At 36.7% G+C, this 21564-nt stretch overlaps 1 protein-coding gene across 1 annotated transcript in view; it reads right to left on the bottom strand.

Moving 5' to 3' along the window:
- DNAH6 (dynein axonemal heavy chain 6) overlaps positions 1-21273 on the bottom strand; it is a gene marked incomplete at both ends in the record, with an annotated part of 284256 nt that extends 262983 nt beyond the window's left edge. Inside the window, 2 exons of the mRNA XM_082852453.1 lie at positions 3308-3481; positions 21049-21273. Of these exons, the coding sequence (XP_082708579.1) occupies positions 3308-3481; positions 21049-21273 (399 nt within the window). The remainder of the gene's footprint in view (positions 1-3307; positions 3482-21048) is intronic.
- Positions 21274-21564: the final 291 nt, after the last annotated feature.

Here is a 21564-nt window from a genome sequence, read left to right as displayed (position 1 = left end):
AATCTCCCAATTCATCCCACCCTCCCTTTCCTCCCCGTGTCCACATGTCTGTTCTCTACATCTACGTCTGTATGCCTGCCCTACAAATAGGTTTATCTGTACCATTTTTCTAGATTCCACATATATGCATTAATATACGATATTTGTTTTTCTCTTTCTGGCTTACTTCACTCTATATGATAGACTCTAGGTCCATCCACATCTCTACAAAGACCTAATTTCGTTCCTTTTTGTGGCTGAGTAATATTCCATTGTATATATGTACCACATCTTCTTTATCCATTCATCTATCATTGGACATTTAGGTTGTTTCCATGTCCTGGCTATTGTAAATAGTGCTGCAATGAACACTGGGGTACATGTGTCCTCACATGCACACTGAAATGTGAGAGGCACTGTCTCCAGAACAGGCAATTGAGTTAGTAACATATATGCTTATGCTTCCCGCCCTGTGGGTCCTAAGCATAAGCATATATGTTATTAACTCACAATTAATTGTTTGTTCTGGAGACAGTGCCTCTCACATTTCAGTGTGCATATGAATTACCTGGGTAACCTGTTGAAATGCAGAGTCTGCCAGCCAATCCAAGGTGGAGCCTGAGACTCTGCATTTCTCACTTGCTTCCAGGAGATGCAGATGCTGCTGGCTCTGGACCACGTGTGGAGCCCCAAGGCTAAGTCCCCATGATGTTCACACACATGAGCTTTGCTCCAATCCCTGGGTCCCACTGTCTGCTCTCAGTGCCACTCACACTTCTTTGCTCCTCCCCAACAAACTTGGGACAGCATCAAACACGTCTTCTCCTCCTGCCGAGGAGGTTGATAACCGTGTTTGAGGAAATGTGACATCAACTCCAACAGTCATCCCTTTGTCTCTCTGACAGGACTGGCTTTAAGATAAAAGAATCTGCATTGCAGACCTGCTTTGGTGAATAATTGAGGTACATATATAAATGATATCTTTATTGCCTATTAGCAGAGTTAATAGAGGTTGCCATTTCTATAAGAGAGTTATTACCATAAGCTCTGTGGAACAACGTCCCCATAAGATTTGTATTCATAGGGATCATTATTCTCTATCTCTGATTAAATACCTCATTGAATAGGAGTTTCAGAAGAGAATCCTGGGAATTTCAGAGCTAAAGGACATACATCTTTAAAATCAAAGATAAAATATGCTCCTTTCATTTATTGGGCAGGGATAGCAACAAAGGTACTGTTTTCTTATATAAAAGAAGAGGCCAAACCAGATACCAGAACCAGAGAAAATATATATTGCTTTGTCCCAATGTTTCAACAAGAGCTGTAGTTAACTCTTTTATGAGACAAGAGTATTAATATTTTAACAGGAAATGCATTTATTTATTATATCTCTTAAAAAGTTGTACTGCATTCTAAGTGAAAGGTTTCTTCAACAATAGGCCTAAACATTTTCATTTTATGTCTAATTGTGTAACTCAGTGGGAAGATATGATTCAATTTAAACAGTCACATATGTTTGGATTTTGCAGTAGTTGGGGGAGGGAAATAGAGGAAGCATTTATTCATAAATTGTAGAACATCTATCATATTCCTCTATGGTGGATTCCCAGTCCAATCGATAAGTCAATCTTTCTTAATTACCGGAAGCAAAGCCTTCAACTTTCTGTCCTTCTTTCCTTCCTCCCTCCCTCCTTCCCTCCCTCCCTCCCTCCCTCCCTTCCTTCCTTCCTTCCTTCCTTCATCTCCCAGTAAATCTTACTAGATACATTTCCATTCTGAACTCATTCTGAGAAATTAATACCCAGAAAAATGAACCTCTTCTCAGAATAAATACCCTTCTCCTTTTAAACAGAATATCCCCTTTCTTCCACATTTCCACTCAACCTCTAACTCTTTACTGAATTCTTCACTTAGTTACAGTTACAGCCAAACATAACCTATAACTTATTCCTTTTCAGCTACTTCCTTCATCCCAGATGTGCACACAATCTCTCTCGCTTTTATTTTTTAAAAATTGTATTGAAGTATAGTTGATTTACAATGTTGTGATAATTTCTGCTGTACAGCAAAGTGATTCAGTTTTACACGTATATATTCTTTTTCATATCCTTTTCCGTTATGGTTTATCACAGGATATTGAATATAGTTCCCTGTGCTATACAGTAGGACCTTGTTTTATTAATCCTTCCTATATATAATATAATAGTTTGCATAATCTCTTTTTAAAATTCAAGCTCTTGAAACCCACTTTATACCAAATGAGCTAATTAATGTACAATCAGATCTTTCTTGGCCCCACTTAAAATATCTCGTTCTCTCTTTCTACTTCACAGAAACCAAATTAACTGAAGCTATACAATTTCATACAATTTATCATATGACATTCTTTCAGGATAATCTCACCCAAACCCATGGCTCCCAAGGCCATAGCTCTCCCACCTTATTTGCCTTGTTAACTTTCCACTTATTCCTCCGAGCTTAGTGTAGTTCCCTAGGGTAGCTGTTCTTCCACTGATGATCCCCCTGGCCACCAGGTATAAGCATCCCTTCTGCTCAGTTCTCCATTATTTTGTACTTTAAATGATCAGTGAGAGCTCTTATCACACCTCACTGCGCTTAAGTGTTTACTTGTTCATTTCCCACCTCCAGATTCTGAAATCCTCGAGGACAGAGCTTGTCCTCAACTCTCAATTTCTAGCACTGCAGCCCAAAGCCTGAAAGACAGACAACTAGCACTGAAAGATCCTCTCAATAAAAAGCTCAGAGAATTCTTGGCTCTCTTGGTATTTTTATTGTGGGTGTGTCCTCCACACTATCTTCCACTTCTGTTCTTTTGTTTAATTATCTACAGGTGTTTACATGAAGCCAGGCTCTAGTGATTTTGCCCCAGAACTACTGTTCACTTATTCATTGCAAGGCAACTTCCCCACTCTACAACTCTCACCAATTACAAAAGTTGTCTCTCTAGTTGGTTCGGTTTCCATTTTATTGCCCTTCACCAAGGTCTTCAAAGATTTGGGGGGATAATGATGAAAATTTCATAAAAGTTATAATAACATTCAAAATACTATTATGTCTTCTTTTAACATGTCTTCTAGAGAAGATCAAAAGACACTATATGAATGCTAAAAGTTTTCCTTTATAATTTAACTCTACTGTCCAAATTTTCCTTAAATAGGAAGAACTGGGAAATACTGTATTACCCCAATCCATTACATAACCTAAGGGGAAAAGATTTTGCCACTATCCTTATGAGTTAAAAGCATGTTAGCAATGCTATATGAAACAAACATTAAAAAGATCAATTAAGTACTTTAATACTTACCTGTTTTTTCTTTTTCACAGAATCTTCACGCTTGAACCGAACAAGAGATTTGGTAGAACTTCTTTCTTCAGTGCTTCCTGGAGGCTTTAGGACTCCAGAAGTGATTAACTGGTATCGGTTCTGCTCATATATGTATTCTGATTTCTTATGATCTTGGTAGGCTTTTAGCACTGGCTTTGGGAAATAAAAAGACATGTTAATCTTTTAAATATTAATATGAACTTGTTCTTCACTACCTTTGGACTCTATCTCTGTTGGAAACTGATCACCTTCCTGGACTAATTTCCTATCTAAGCCACAATCATTATTAGCAGCTATCATCATTGTCCATGGCCTATTGCTTGACTAAGACTTTTCTACTTGGTTTCCATTAATTCTGCCCTTTAAATACCAATGAATACTTCTAAGGGTGACATTATGACAGAAAGTACACAGAGGCATGAAATCACATACTCACTAATTGTCCAATACAAACCCCCACCATTCACTACAACAGTTACCGTGGGATCATACAGAACTCCCACTCTACCCAAAGGTCACTAATCACTTCCCATAGCCATAACTAATTGAAGATCATCACAAAACCAAACAACCTGACTTTTAAAATGGGCAGAGAATCTGAATGGGCATACTTCCAAAGAGGAAATGCATCTCTAATCATCAGGAAAGTGCAAATCAAAACCACAATGAGATATCCCCTCACACCTGTCAGAATGGCTATCATCAAAAATAACACAAATAACAAATGTGGGCGAGGATGTGGAGAAAAGGGAACTTCTGCACATTGTTAGTGGGAATGTAAATTGGTACAGCCACTGTGGAAAACAGTATGGAGTTTCCTAAAAAATTAAAGAAAAAGAACTACCATATGACCCAGCAATTACACTCCTGGGTATTTATCTGAAGAAAACAAATACAGTAATTCAAAAAGATATACGCACTCCATGTTCACGGCAGCATTATTTACAATTGCCAAGATATGGAAGCAACCTAAGAGCCCATCAATAGATGAATGGATAAAGAAGATGTCTTATATATATACAGTGGACTATTATTGAGCCATTAAAAAGAATAGAATTTTGCCATTTGCAGCAACATGGATGAACCTGGAGGGTATTATGCTAAGTGAAATAAGTGAGACATATGTTACCACTTATATGTAGAATTAAAAAATAAAACACACTAGTGAATATAACAAAAGAAGTAGACTCACAGATATAGAGTGGTTACCAGTGGTGAGAGGGAAGGGAGGAGGGGCAAGATAGGGGTAAGGGATGAAGAAATACAAACTACTATGTATAAAATAAATAAGCTACAAGGATATATTGTTCAGCACAAGGAATATAGCCAATATTTTATAATAACTTTAAATGGAGTATAATCTATAAAAATATTGACTCACTATGCTGTACACCTGAAACTAATAAAATATTGTAAATCAACTATACTTCAATAAAAAAAGATCAAGGAAAAAAAGTACTAGATGAAAATATAAGAGGTGAATTTTACAACACTGTTAAGTCTATCTCTATGCTAAGTAAAGACAGAGAAAGACATATATTGCATGATATCGCTCATATGTGGAATCCAAAAAATACAACAAGCTAGTGAATATAATAAAAAAGAAGCAGACTCAGATATAGAGAACAAACTAGTGGTTACCAGTGTGGGGGGGGAGCAATATTATAGGGGTTGGGGAGTGGGAGGTATAAACTATTGGGTGTAAGATAGGCTACAAGAATGTATTTTGCAAAGCAGAGAATACAGCTAATATTTTGTAATAACTGTAAATAGATTGTAACCTTCAGTAACACAAACTTCCAATTATAAGATAAATAAGTACTAGGGATGTAAGGTACAAGATGATAAATATAATTAACATTGCTGTATATTACGTATGAAAGTTGTTAAAAGAGTAAATCCTAAGAGTTCTCATTACAAGGAAAATTTTTTCTATTACTTTTATTTTGTATCTATACGAAATGATGGTTGTCCACTAAACTTATCATGATAAACATTTCATGATGCATGTAAGTCACATCACTATGTTGTACATGTTAAACTTATACAGTGCTTTATGTCAATTATATCTCAATAAAACTGGGGAAAAAAGGACAACCAGCTTCTATATGCCAATTTAATGAAAGAACACTACACCTGCTACGGAAGTACTCATGGCCCCAGAAAATCAAACTTAAGACTCTAGACCTAACTACCAACATATAGGAAATACAAGAACCAGAGAAATATAGGTTAGCTATCACAGTGGGGATACAGTCAACAAAATTAGACTGTGGAACTATATAGAAAAATAACCAAATTTTGCTCATTAAAATTTTTTCCTAAGAAAAAATAAAAGAGTTGATGGGGAACTTATAGACCTAGAGACTAAAGAGAAATGTTAACCAGCTAGTGCACGGATCTTATTTTGATCTAAATTTTAACAAGGATGCTGCAAACAAAATTATTATAAGACAATCAGGGAAATGTGAATATTTTTTAACAGTTTAAATTATTTTAACAGCTTTCCTGAGATATAATAGCTCTCCTGAAATATAATAGACATACATTAAGCTGTATGTATTTAAAGTGTACAATTTGATGTGCTGATATATATATATATATATATATATATATATATGAAACTGTCAAGATAATGAAGAGAACCCAACCATGAGCCTTTTCAGGTTCCTTTCCAATACTCCTCCCTAGGCAAATACTGATCTGTTTTCTATCACTATACATTAGTTTGCATTTTCCAGGTCTTTATATAAATGTAATAAAATAGTATGTATTTTTTTTGCCCACCATCTTTCAGCATAATTATGCTGAGATTCCTCTATGTTGTTTCATATATCCATAATTCATTTATTTTTAAGGCTGAGTAGTATCCTATAGTGTAGAAACGCCACAATTTATTCATTCACCACTTGATGGACATGGTGGTCGTTTCCACTTTTGGGCTTTTAAAAACAAAATTGTTGGAGGGGGATCAAGATGGCGGAGTAGGAGGACATGGAGCTTACCTCCAGCCACGAACACATCAAAAATACATCTACATGTGGAACAAGTCTCACAGAAAACCAACGGGAAACTGGCAGAAGAACTCCTATACAACCAAAGCTTCAACAAACTTCTCCACGCAACTGGGTAGGAAGGGGGAAAAGGCGTCGAGACGGAACTGGCGCCCCTGGGAGGGATCCGTAAAGGAGAGAAGGTCCACAAGGGCACACCCTTGCCCTGGAGAGGCCCCTTACTTGCCGGGAGGTCCGCTGGGACAGATATAGGGGCTGGAAAAGCCTAAATTCTACTCCCGATGAGGGTGGGCATGCTGGCTTGCTAACAATCAGGGCAGAGAGAGAGACCAGTGCTGGCGGCTGCTGCCACGCCTCACTTCCCAGTTCAAGGTGCACACCAGATGGGGCCACAGATACTCACAGAGGCAAAGTGCCAAATCTTGGACCAACAGGCCCTGGGAGAGGACTCAATGTACTTGCAGGGAGACAGGCTGGAGGGCCTGGGGTGTGGATCGGACCGAACCTTGGAGCCCATTGTCGGCACTCACATGCAGAATTTGTCAGCATGCACACTAAGTGGTGCCACAGAAACTCACAGTAGCTGGGCGCTGAGTCTCTGGTGGACGGGCCCTGGGCAGGAGTACACAGCTGTTCTTTTGTGTCTGGCAGGAGCGCTCCGGCCCCGCCCACTCTACACTGCAGCTTGGAGCTGGATCTGCGGCTGACAGGTCCTGGGAGAGGTTGGCCACAGAGGCAGCCCAGGTTTCAGGTGGCAGCACGACCACCTAGATTCCTGCAGCCACAGCACCCCGGCCCCAGCCCCAGCCCACTCCACAGCACAGCCTAGCAGTAGGTCTGGGACAAACACATGGAGAAAGAGATGTGACCATGGGCTGCTTCTGGATGGAACCATGGCCACCTGCACAGGCAGTCCATAGGGTCACTGTGACCACATGGACCTCACTTCCTTTAGCAATCACCTCCTGTGGGGCAGGGCATGCACTTGTCGATGAAAAATTAATCAGTCGATCTAAGAAAGAAACGGAAAATTTTATTCAAGCCAAATTTGAGGATTACAGTCAGGAAAGAGCACCCCAGAAAGCTCTGAGAACTGTTCCACCTGTAAGAAGTCAAGGCACAGTTATATAAATTTTTTTGAGAAAGAGGGCTATACATCAAATGACATTTTATTGGCAGTTTAAATGATCCAGATCTAAGCATCATTGTGGTAGGTCATGTGACCCTGTACAAGATCAAGAAGGAATGTTATCTTTTAAGGAGTTGTCTTATTGATGCTGGGAGAATGTTGCTCTTTAAGGCTGAGCAGGTATTCCTGCTGATGGGGAAGGTTTTGTTGATGCATAATGCAGAAACACAAGCATCGTGGGGGAAGAGAGCAGGCCAAAGTGCAAAGAAGAATTTTTTATGTTTAAATTTTTCTTGTCTTGCCATAAAATATGAATTTTATTTCACACACTCAAGGGCAATGGATCCTGATCAAACCCAACCCTCAGGGCTTCTACTCCAACAACTGGGGAGCAGACCCTGCCCCAACAGGGCTGTGACAGCCATGGAGCAAAGAGGAGGTCTCATCTGACATCCAGCACAGGCTCTGGAGACCACAACATCAATCACACCTACTATCAAGGGATAATGGCCAGCACACTATGAGTGACGTGGCTGTCATTCATACCAAACCCAGCCACTGCACCAAAAATACTGGACTCACACAGTCTACACAGGGTCACTCCCACTTAAAAATATCCCTTCATACGCCACAGTAGATAAGTGCTTCTCCTGAATTCATAGAGACAGAGAAAGTTTAAGTAAAATGAAAAGGCAGAGGAACTACTCCCAATTACAAGAACAAGAGAAATCTCCTGAAAGAACAAATAATGAAACAGACCTCACCAGACTGTTAGACCACAAGTTCAAAAAGGAGATAATAAAAATCCTAAAGGAATTAAGAAAGATGATTGATAGAAATGCAGATCACTGTAACAAGGAACTAGAAACTGTAAAGACAAACCAATCAAAATTAGACAACCCAATTGGTGAAATAAAAACCAATCTAGAAGCAATAAATAGCACACTAAATAACAAAGAAGAATGAATAAGTGACCTGGAAGATAGAATAATGGAAATCACCCGATCAGAACAGCAGACAGAAATAAAAATGAAAAAAAAAAGAAAGCAACACATGAGATATAGAGAGTAATATGAAGGATGCCAACCTAAGCATAATAGAGGTTCCAGAAGGAGAAGAGAGAGAAAAGAGGATCAAAAATGTATTTGAAGAATTTATGACTGAAAACTTCCCAAACCTAAAGAAGGAAACAGATATCCAGGTACAGGAAGAACAGAGGGTCCTATACAAGATAAACCCAAACAGATCCCCACCAAGACATATCATAATTAAAATGGTGAGAATTAAAGATAAAGATAGGATTCTAAAGGCAGTTACAAGGGAAGCCATTTACCACAAACCCACAGACAACTTAATACTCAACCGTGAAAAGCTGAAAGCCTTTCTGCTAAATTCAGGAACAAGATGAGGATGCCCATTCTCACCACTTCTATCACAGTATTGGAAGTCCTAGCCACAGCAATCAGACAAGAAAAAGAAATAAAAGGTATCCAAATTGGAAGGAAAGAGGTAAAACTGTCACTCTTTGCAGATGACATGATATGCAATAGAGAGAACCCTAAAATCTTCATACAAAAACTATTAGTGCTAATAAATGAATTCAGCAAGGTAGAAGGATACAAGATTAACATATAGAAATCTGTTGCATTTCTTTACACTAATAATGAAATATCAGAAAGAGAAAGTAAGAGAACAATCCTGTTTAAAACTGCATCAAAAAAATAAAATCCCTAGGAATAAACTTAACTAAGGAGGTGAAAGACCTATATACTAAAAACTATAAAACATTCATAAAGGAGATGGAAAGATATCCCATGCTCTTGGATTGGAAGAATTAATATTGTTAAAATGGCCATACTACCCAAAGCAATCTACAGATTTAATGTGATCCCTATCAAAATACCCATGACATTTTTCACAGAACTAGAACAAATAATCATAAAATTTATATGGAAACACAAAAGACTGAGAATTGCCAAAGCAATCCTGAGGAGAAAGAACAAATCTGGAGACAACACCCTTCCAGACTTCAGACAATATTACAAAGCTACAGTATAAAAAACAATGTGGTACTGGCACAAAAACAGACATATAGATCAATGGAAAAGAATAGAGAGCCCAGAAATAAACCTACCAAATAAACCTATGGTCAATTAATCTATGACAAAGGAGGCAAGAATATACAATGAAGAAAAGACAGTCTCTTCAACAAATAGTGTTGGGAAAGCTGGACAGCTACATGTAAATCAATGAAATTAGAACACTCCCTCACACTATATACAAAAATAAACTCGAAATGGTTTAAAGACCTAAATATAAGACATGATACCATAAAACACCTAGGAGAGAACATAGGCAAAACATTCTCTGACATAAATCTTAGCAATGTTTTCTTAGATTAGTCTCACAAGGCAAAATGAATAAAAGCAAAAATAAACAAATTGGACCTAATCAAACTTAAAAGCTTTTGCACAGCAAAGGAAACCATAAACAGAATGAAAAAACAACCTATGGAATAGGAGAAAATATTTGCAAATAATATCCAAAATATACAAACAGCTCATAAAGCTTAATATTGAAAAACCAAACAACCAAATCAAAACATGGGCAGAAGACCTAAATAGACACTTCTCCAAAGAAGACATACAGATGGACAACAGGCATATGAAAAGATGCTCAACATCACTAATTATTAGAGAAATGCTTATCAAAACCACAATAAGGTATCACCTCACACCAGTAAGAATGGCTATCATCAAAAAGCCTACAACTACATGAGTAGCTGTACTCATGGCTATTATTTATTAAAGAAAAAGGGGAAAACAATTAAAATTAATAAAGGGAAAAGGTGTATGGGACAAAGTCTGGGGGAAACCAAGCAACTTTTCATGGGCACTCTTCCAGTGGAATCCATATTTGTATAGGCTTATACCTGGACTCTCTATTGTGTTCCATCAGTCTATTTGTCTATCTTGACACCAATACTACAATGTCTTAATTATTGTAGTTTAATAGTAAGTACTGAAATCAGGAGCATTAGACTTTAAACTTTGATCTTCTTTTTCAAAATTGTTTTGGTTTTTCTAAGTCCTTTGCATTTTTCTATGAATTTTAGAATCAGCTTGTCAATTTCTACCAAAAAGGAGAAATACTGCTGGGACTTTGATTGGAATTGCATTAAATTTATACATCACTTTGAGGAGGACTGACATCTTGAAAATATTGAGCCTTCTAAACTACAAACACAGTATCATTCTTCATTTAGAGCTTCTTTAATTTCTCTGTTATATTTTGTAGTATTCATTCTTCAGGCCTTGCACATTCTCATTAGATTTACCCTCAATTCATACTTTTGTTGCTATTGTAAATAGTATTTTTATTTAATTTCAATTTCAAATTGCTCATACATAGACGTGCAACTAGTTTTTATACTATCTTGTATTCTGTATCCTTGCTAACCTCATTATTAGTTCTAGTAACTTTTTCATAGCTTTCACTGGATTTTCCAAATAGATGATCATGTTCTTTGTGAAGGAAAATTTTTACTTCTTCCTTTCTAATCTGGGTTCCTTTTATCTCTTTTCCTTACCTTACTGCAATGGCTACCACCTCTAATACATTGTTAAACAGAAATGCTGGGAGCAGACATCCTTATTTGTTCATAATTTTTCACCATTAAGTCTGAGGTTAGGTGTAGGTTGTTCATGGATGACCCTTACTCACTTGAGGAAGGTCTCTTCTACTCCTAATTTGCTGAGAGTTTTATCAGGAATGGGTGGTGGATTTTGTCAAAGGATTTATCTACATCTATTGATATAATCATATGTCTTTTTTTTCAGTGGGGTAATATGGTGAATTACAGTGATTGCTTTTTAAATGGTTAATTCCCTACATTCCTCAGATAAATCCCACTGGCAATGATATATTATATAGTTGGGTTCAAATTCCCGAAATTTTGTTTATAGTTTTTTTAAAATAACAATATTAACTACCATTTATTGAGCTTCTTCTATGTGACAAAACTTTAACACCCATTAATCTTTACAGCAAATGTGTTAGAAGAGTACTATTATTTGAATATTATTTTATTTTTTATTGAGACATAATTGATATATAACATTATATTAGTTTGTGTACAACATATGTATATGTTGCAAAATGATCACCACAATAAATCTAGTTAACATCCATCATCACACATAGTTACACTTTTTTTCTTCTTTTTTTTTTTTTTTGCAGTACGCAGGCCTCTCACTGTTGTGGCCTCTCCCATTGCGGAGCACAGGCTCTGGACGCGCAGGCTCAGCGGCCATGGCTCATGGGCCCAGCTGCTCCGCGGCATGTGGGATCTTCCCTGACCAGGGCACAAACCCGTGTCCCCTGCATCAGCAGGTGGACTCTCAACCACTGCGCCACCAGGGAAGCCCCACTTTTTTTCTTATAATAAGAATTTTTAAGATATTCTCTCTTAGCAACCTTAAAATATACAATAGAGTATTATTAACTATAGTCAGCATGCTGTACATTATATCCCCAGGATGTCATTTATTTTATAACTGGAAGTTTGTACTTCTTGACCCCCTTCACTCATTTCATCGACCCCACCCCCTCAACCCGTTCTCTGGCAAACACCTATCTGTTCTCTGATTCTATGAGTTCAGTTTTCATTTTCTTTAGATTCCACATGTGAGATCATACAGTATTCATCTTTCTTTGTCTGACTTATTTCACCTAGCATAATGCCTTCAAGGTCCATCCATGTTGTTGCAAATGGCAAGATTTCCTTCTTTTTATGGCTGAATAATATTCTATTGTGTGTATATATACTACATTTTCTTTATCTGTTTTTACACTGATGGACACATAGGTTGCTTCCATGTCTTGGGTATGGTAAATAATGCTGTAATGAATATGGGGTGCAATTATACGTATCTATAAGTATCTTTTTGAGCTAGTATTTTTATTTCTTTCAGATAAATGCCCAGAAGTATGACTGCTGGATCACATTTTTAATTTTTTCAGGAAACTTCATATTGTTTTCCATAGTGACTGCACCAATTTATATACATTCTTATCAACAGTACACAAGGATTCCCTTTTCTCCACATCCTTGCAAACATTTCCTATTTCTTGTCTTTTTGATAATAGACTTTCTAACAGGTGTGAGGCGATACCTCATTGTGGTTATGATTCACATTTCCCTGATGATCAGTGAGGTTGACCACATTTTCATGAATCTGTTGGCCATCTGTATGTCTTCTTTGGAAAAACGTCTATTCAGGTCCTCTGCCCATCTTTAAAAATTTTTTTTTAAACATCCTTGCTTTCCTTTTTTTAAAAAAAATTATTTATTTACTTTTGGCTGTGTTGGGTCTTTGTTTCTGTGTGTGGGCTTTCTCTAGTTGCGGCGAGCGGGGGCCACTCTTCATCGCGGTGCGTGGGCCTCTCACTGTCGCGGCCTCTGTTGTTGTGGAGCACAGGCTCCAGATGCGCAGGCTCAGTAGTTGTGGCTCATGGGCCCAGTTGCTCCGTGGCATGTGGGATCTTCCCAGACCAGGGCTCGAACCCGTGTCCCCTGCATTGGCAGGCAGATTCTCAACCACTGCACCACCAGGGAAGCCCCATCTTTAAAATTTGATTGTTTTATGAGTTGTATGAGTTCCTTATATATTTTGGATTATAACCTCATATCCGATATATGATTTGCAAATAGTTTCTTCCAGAGGTTGCCTTTTCATTTTGTTGAAGGTTTACTTTGCTGTGCAGAAGCCTTTTAGTTTTATGTAGTCCCGCTTGTTTATTTTGCTTTTGTTACCTTTGCTTTTGTAGTTTTTAATAAATTTTAAAATTTTTTATTGAAGTATAGTTAATTTACAATATTGTGTTAGATTCAGGCATACATCACAGTGATTCAGTTATACATTGAGCATAGTTCTCTGTGCTATATGGTAGGCCCTTGTTGGTTATCTACCTTATATATAGTAGTGTGTACATGTTAATACCAACCTCTCAATTTAGCCCTCCCCCGACCACCAGCCCCCCCTTTCACCTTTGGTAACCATGAATTTGTTTTATGTCTGTGAGTCTCTTTCTCTTTTGGAAATAAGTTCATTTGTGTGTGTGTGTGTATATATATATATATACACACTCTCTCTTTCTTTCTCTCTCTCTCTCTCTCTCTCTCTCTCTCTATATATATATATATATATATATAGAGAGAGAGAGAGAGAGAGAGAGAGAGTCCACATATAAGGCATATTATATGATATTCATCTTTGGCTTACTTCACTTAGTGTGATAATCTCTAGGTCCATCCATGTTGCTGCAAATGGCATTATTTCATTCTTTTTATGGCTGAGTAATATACCATTGTATATATGTACCACATCTTCTTTATCCATTCATCTGTTGATGGACATTTAGGTAGATTCCATGTCTTGGCTATTGTAAATAGTGCTGCAATGAACACTGGGATGCATGTATTTTTTCGAATTATGGTTTTCTCCAGATATATGCCCAGGAGTGGGGCTGCAGGATCATATGGTAGCTTTATTTTTAGTTTTTTAAGGAACCTCCATACTGTTCTCCATAGGAGTTGTACCAATTTACATTCCCAGCATGATTTATTGAAGAGACTCTTTTTCCTCTATTGTATAGTCTTGCCTCCTTTGTTGTAGGTGAATTGACCATAGGTGTATGGGTTTAGTTCTGTGAAAAATGCCATTGGTGATTGGATAGGGATTGCATTAAATCTGTAGATTGCATTGGGTAGTGTAGTCATTTTGACAATATTGATTCCAAGAACACGGTATATCTTTCTATCTGTTTATGTCATCTTTGATTTCTTTCATCAGCATCTTATAGTTTTTGGAGTACCGGTCTTTTGCTTCCTTTGGTAGGTTTATTCCTAGGTATTTTATTATTTTTGATGCGATGGTAAATGGGATTGTTTCCTTAATTTCTCTTTCTGGTCTTTCATTGTTGGTATATATAAATGCAACAGATTTCTGTATATTAATTTTTGTTACCTTTGCTTTTGATGTCAAATCCAAAAAATCATTGCCAAGACTGATCTCAAGAAGCTTACAACCTATGTTTTCTTCTAGAAGTTTTATAGTTTCAGGTCTTCTGTTCCAATGTTTAATTCATTTTCAGTTAGCTTTTGTGTATGGTGTAAGTTAGTGGTCCAGTTTTATTTTTCCATGTGACTGTTCAGTTTTCCCAATTCCACTTATTGAAAAGACTGTCCTTTCTCCATTGTATATTCCTGGCTCCTTTGTCATAAATTAATTGACCATATATGTATGGATTTATTTCTGGAATCTTTATTTTGTTTCATTGATCTATGTGTCTGTTTTATGCCAACTCCATCCTGCCTTGATTACTATAGCTTTGCAATATAGTTAGAAATCAGGACACATGATACCTCCCATTTTGTTCTTCTTTCTCAAAATTGCTTTCGCTATTCAAGATCTTTCATGGTTCCTTCTCAAGATTGCTTTGGCTATTTGGGATCTTTTGTGGTTTCATACAATTTTAGGATTGTTTGTTCCACTCCTGTGAAAAATATCATTGGAATTCTTAGAGAGATTTCATTGAATCTGTAGATTGTTTTGGGTAGTATCAGCATTTTAGCAACATTAATTATTCCAATCCATGAGCACAGAATTTCTTTCCGTTTATGTCTTCCTTGATTTCTTTTGTCAACATCTTAGAGTTTTCAGTGTACAGGTATTTTCACCTCCTTGGTTATGTTTATTCCTAGGTATTTCCTGCTTTTTCATGCAACTGTAAATGGGATTGTTTTCTTAATTTCTCTTTCTGATAGTTCATTATTAGTGTATAGAAATGTAACAGATTTCTGTATTTTGACTTTGTTTTCTGCACATTTACTGAATTTATTTATGAGTTCTAATAGCTTTTTGGTGATCTCTTTAGGGTTCTCTATATGTAGTATCATGTCATTCACAAAGAGCAACAGTTTTACTTCTTCCTTTCCAATTTGGATGCCTTTTATCTCTTTTTCTTGCCTTTTATCTCTTTTTTCTTGTCTTATCCTAGTGCTGTGGCTAGGATTTTTTAATACTATGTTGAATGAAAGTGTTGAGAGTGGGCATTCTTGTCTTGTTCCTGATCTTAGAGGAAAAGCTTTCAGCTTTTCACTGTTGAGTATTATGTTAGTGATATACTAACATAATACTATGTTATATTTGGGTTTGTCATATATGGCCTTTATTATGTTGTTGTATGTCCCCTCTTAATCCACTTTGTTGAGAATTTTTATCATAAATGGATGTTGAATTTTATCAAAAGCTTTTTCTGCATCTATCGAGAGGATCATATGATTTTTATCCTTTGTTTTGTCGATGTGGTGTATCATGCTGATTGATTTGTGGATATTGAACCATCCTTGCTTCCCTGGAACAAATCCCACTTGATCATGGTGTAAGCTCCTTTTAAGGTATTATTGAGTTCTGTTTGTTAATATTTTGTTGAGGATTTCTGCATCTATGTTTGTCAGGGATATTGGCCTGCAATTTTCTTTTCTTGTGGTATCCTTGTCTAGTTTTGGCTTCAGGGTGATGTTGGCTTTATTAAATGAATTTGGAGGAGTTCCTTCCTCTTCTGTTTTTTGGAAGAGTTTGAGAAGGATTGGTATTAATTCTTTAATGTGTGGTAAAATTCACCAGTGAAGCCATCTGGTCCTGGACTTTTGTTGGTTGGGAGGTTTTTGATGACTGATTCAATCTCCTTACTGTAATCAGTTTGTTCAAATTTTCTGTTTCTTCATGATTCAATCTTGGTTGGTTGTATGTTGCTAGGAACGTATCCATTTCTTTTAGGTTGTCCAATTTATTGGCACATATTTGTTCATAGCAGTCTCTTATGAGCCTTCATATTTTGTGGTATCAGTTGTAACATCTAAAATTTCATTTCTGATTTTATTTGAGTCCTCTTTCTTTTTTTTCCTCGGTAAGTCTAGCTAAAGTTTTGTCTATTTTGTTTATCTTTCAAAGAACCAGCTCTTAGTTTCATTGAATTTCATTGATCTTTTCTATTGTTCTTTCAGTGTCTATCTCCTTTATTTCCATTCTGATCTTTGTTATTTCCTTTTTTCTATTCATTTTTGGCTTTGATTGTTCTTCCATTTCTAGTACCTTGAGGTGTAAAGTTAGATTGCTTATTTGAGGTATTTCTTGTTTCTTAATGTAGGCATTTATCCCTATGAAATTCCCTCTTAGAACCACTTTTGTTGCATCCCATAAGTGTTGATATGTTGTATTTCCATTTTCATTTGTCTTAAAGTATTTTTTAATTTGTCTTTTGGTTTCTTCTTTGACCCAATTTTCCTTGACCAAATTTGTGAATTTTCCAATTTTCTTCTTGTAATTGATTTCTAGTTTCATACTACTGTGGTCAGAAAAGATGCTTGATATGATTTCAGTCTTCTTAAATTTATTAAGACTTGTGCTGTTGCCTAACATATAATCCATCCTGGAGAATGTTCCATGTGCACTTGAGAAGAAAGTGTATTCTGTTGCTTTTGCGTGGAATTTCTATATACGTCTCTTAAGTCCATTAGTTCAAACTTGCCATTTAAGGGCAATGTTCCCTTATTGATTTTTTAGTCAGGATGATTTTTCCATTGATGAAAGAAGGGTGTTAAAGTCCCCTACTAATATTGTATTGCTTTCTCTTCCCTTTAGATCTGTATTTGCTTTATATATTTAGGTGCCCCTATATTGGGTGCATATTTACAAACATTATATCCTCTTGTTGGATTGACCCCTATATCATTGTATAATGATCTTGTCTCTTATTACAGTCTTTGTCTTAAAGCCTATTTTGTCTGATATAAGTATAGCTACCCCAGTTTTTGTTTGGTTTTATTTGCATGGAATACCTTTTTCATCCCTTCACTTTCAATCTGTGTGTACCCTTACATCTCTAGTGAGTCTCTTGTAGGCAGCATGTAGATGCCTATAAGAGGTTTAAAATAGATGGGTCTATTTAAAAAAATCTAATCAGCTAGTCTGTGTCTTTTGATTGGAGAATTTAGTCTATTTACATTTAAAGTAATTATTGATACGTATGTACTTATTGCCATTTTGTAAATTATGTTCTGGCTATTTTATGATTCTTTTGCTCCTTTTTTCTTCTCTTGCTCTCTTCCTTTTAGATTTGATAATATTCTTCAGTAGTTCAGTAGCTTAGATTCTTTTCTCTTTATCTTTTGTGTATCTACTACAGGTTTTTGCTTTGTAGTTACCATGAGACTCACTTAAAAAACCTTATATTTGTAATGATTTAAGTTGATAATAACTTAAACTTGAATGCATTCTAAAGCTCTCCATTTTATCCCCCCTACACATTTTATGTTTTTGATGTTATAATTTACATTTTTTATCTTGTGTATTCATAAAAAATTATGTAAAAATATGTATTTTTGTGTGTGTATTTATCCATTTATATAAAATTGAGCATGGAGAAAAGCAAGAAAGGATGTACATCAGATTGTTGTTAATGATAGATACTATAGAAATGGGGGTCAGAGACTGGAGAATTGAAGGTAAGGAAAAATGTAAAAGAAGAAGAGTGGGAGAGGGAAAGAAAGAGGGAAGTGAAGAAGAGAGAGAGGAGAAGGAAGGTGGGGAGGTGGGCATAGGAGGGGGAGAAAAGAACAAAGAAGGGGAGGGGAGGAGAGGGGAAGGATGGCAATGATAAAAAGAACAGAGTATTATTAACTCTGTCAGAATAAATCAAATTACATGTACCTATACACATGAAATTAGTCCCTTGAATACTAAGCTACTCTCTCCATGTGGTAGAAATTTATGTCATTTTCACTTTATTCCTTAGTATTTTTAATATTGCAGAACTACTATATTCATGTATTTGTTATATTGTTCCAGTCACCTAGTACATAACAAAATGCTCCAAACTTGGTGACTTAAAACAGAACAACAACATTTATTTTGCTTAAAAATCTACCATGTAGGTAGAGCTCAGTGAGGACAGCTTGCCTCTGCTCCACTTGACATCAGCTGAGGCAGGCAGCTCAAGGGCTGGGGACTGTAATCTCTGAAGGCTTGTCCATTCACAGTCTGGCAGGTGATAAAGGCTATAGTCTGGGACTCATTCAGATGACATCTCCTCAGGGAGACCTTTGTAGTCACCCAATCTAAAGTAGCCTGCTGTTTGTCTTGACCACATTCCCTATATTATTTTCTTAACAGCACCTATCATTAGATGACGTTCTTCAGTTTAATTATTTAGGATTACTAGAATGTCAGCAGGAATCTGTTCTCCCTTGTTCATTGTTGTATCCCCAGAGCATGACTCAGAGCCTGGCATGTAGTAGGCGCTGAATTCAATATACATAAATTTATCACACTGATGTCAAATGGAACTACTTTAATCATCACGGGTTAATTATACACTTTTGCCACATGAAGGTAAACCCATCAGAAAGAAACAAGTGTAAAAGGTTTAATACTAATTCCATGGGAAAAAAATAGTAGAGAGGCCCCAAAACTCCCCACAATGCATAGTGCAGGCACACTGCTCTCTGGAGAAGAGAGCAGCTGCAGGTAGTGCCATACCCACCTTGCAAATGGAAGTTCATCGTCAACATCTGTTACTTTGCATTTTCTGTTAATCAGAATTGCAATTGGCTGTGTAGTTTTCTTTGCATTTAAGATGTTAATTTGTTTATTAAAATTTTGAATTAATCCCTAGGTAAACCGTTTTTCACATAAAGTAACATTAAAATAAAAATAACAAATGAGCACTATGGACCTTCAAGAATGTTTTCCTCCAGCATGAATCAGTACCTAAATTTGAGAAGCAATGGAATAAGGGTTAACGTCCATAATATATATGTATATATATGTTTTTATTATTTATTTTTTTAATTCAAATATAGTTGATTTACAATATCATGTTAATTTCAGGTATACAGCACAGTGATTCAGTTACACATATATACATTATATATATATGTTTTTAAAAACCTCAGAAACTGATAGGAAAAAAGCAAACAATCTAATTTTAAAGTAGACAGTGATTATGAACAGAATCCACGAAATAAGTTACATACATGCCAATGAATGAATGAAAATACAATTAACTTCATTAATAAGATGCAAATCACAACAACAATGTGATGCCATTTTAACTTATCAGTCTAGCAAAAATAAGAGAACTGATAGCATCAGTTTTGGCAAAGATGTAGCTAAGCAGGACCTCTTATACATCGTAGGTGCAAAGGTAAACCTTTCAGCACAATTGGGCGATAGTTTTCAAAATTAAAATGTACATATTCTATGACCTACAAAATGCCACTTCTGAAAATCCATTTTTATCTGTACAAAGGCAGTCATTCAATGCAGCATTATCTGCAATAGCAAAATAATAACAACAACAAAATGAAAAGGAAATAACCAGAACTCCTTTTAGGAGAACAATTAATGGGTACTCTATCATGGCACATCCATGCAACAAAACACAGTGCAGCTGTTAGAAAAGATACCTCTGGGGCTTCCCTGGTGGCGCAGTGGTTGAGAATCTGCCTGCCAATGCAGGGGACACGGGTTCAAGCCCTGGTCTGGGAGGATCCCAAATGCCGCAGAGCAACTGGGCCCGTGAGCCACAACTACTGAGCCTGCGCGTCTGGAGCCTGCGCTCCACAACAAGAGAGGCCGCGACAGTGAGAGGCCCGCGCACCGCGATGAAGAGTGGCCCCCACTTGCCACAACTAGAGAAAGCCCTCGCACAGAAATGAAGACCCAACACAGCAAAAATAAATAAATTAATTAATAAACTTCTATCCCCAACATCTTCTATTAAAAAAAAAAAAGAATATACCTCTGTATGCACAAATTGGAAAGACTTCCATATGTTTTAGTGAAATCAGTACTTTGAAGATCAGTATGTACTGTATAATCTTTCTTTAAAGCTATATGTTTATACACAAACACATACATATATATATATACACATATATATTTGAATAAACATATAAAACAGCCTGAAAGGCAACCACTAACAGCAGGAGTTAACATCTGAAGGTCCGAGTGAGGACTTTCACTTTTCACTTTTTTATGCACTTTCACTGGTCTTTTACACGGATATATAATTATCCAAGGGCATAAATGGATTCTTAAAACTATTTTCAGACATGTACAAAATTTTTCAGGACACTAGGCATTTACTTTAAAAATAATAAAATTATGTAATTATATATATTGCTCTTACTGAAGTTCCTAGTATCAAATGGTACCCCAGTACCTAAAAGAGCCTTACAGCCTACATAGTTAAGTATCCGTATTGTACATAATGCTAGAGAGAATTTACCTGCTAGAAAACTTTGTTCACCACTGCATCCCACCACCTCAAACAGTATTTAGAGCTCAATAATTTTGAATAAATAAGTGTGTTTACAATTTCATAAACGAGTCTTAACTTTCAGGTTTTCTTTCCTTCTTTGTTAATTAAGAGTCTAGAAATTACTTCCATCCCCCAAAGCAACATCCTCTGTAGCCAAACGTGGCTAAAATGCTGGTTTTCAAACTTACCAGAGGCTCTAGTTTTATAGGCTGCTGTCGTTTTCTTGTCTTCTCCTGAGCTTTTGTAGTGTGCTTAAATGTCAGGAATTGTGTATCACCTTCATTTTCTGTGGGTGTTACAAAACTCAGTCTTCCCTTTGCTTTTATACTGTTCAGTCTTGTAATCGCAGGGTTTTCCATCAGCTCTCCAATACTTTCCAGGTCCAACTCATTGTCTGAGGCACGAAAAGCCATCTTCACTCCTGGAGAGGGTTTAGGGTCAAGAAAAGAAAAATGAAAAGTAGAGCAAAAGGATTGGGGAAGTAGGGCTAAGTGGAGGGGTTTTAAGAACCACGGAGAGCTGAATTTGCTTATCCCCAAAGAAAACCTATCAAAGTTACCCCATTCTTCCCAAACTGAGGACCTAAACCAGAGGAATGAAAATTCGGAACTATGCCTGGCCTTCTAGAAGCCCCGTAGCTGGGGTGGGACCCAGGAATTTGCATTTCTAATAACTTCCTGGGTGATGCTGTTGCTGCCTCTGAT

The sequence above is a fragment of the Leucopleurus acutus genome (genome assembly GCF_964270905.1).
Source record: "Leucopleurus acutus genome assembly, chromosome: 12".
In the NCBI taxonomy this organism is placed as follows: domain Eukaryota; kingdom Metazoa; phylum Chordata; class Mammalia; order Artiodactyla; family Delphinidae; genus Leucopleurus; species Leucopleurus acutus.
Note: the sequence above shows the minus strand (reverse complement) of the source record. Positions and strands in the feature narration are given on the sequence as shown.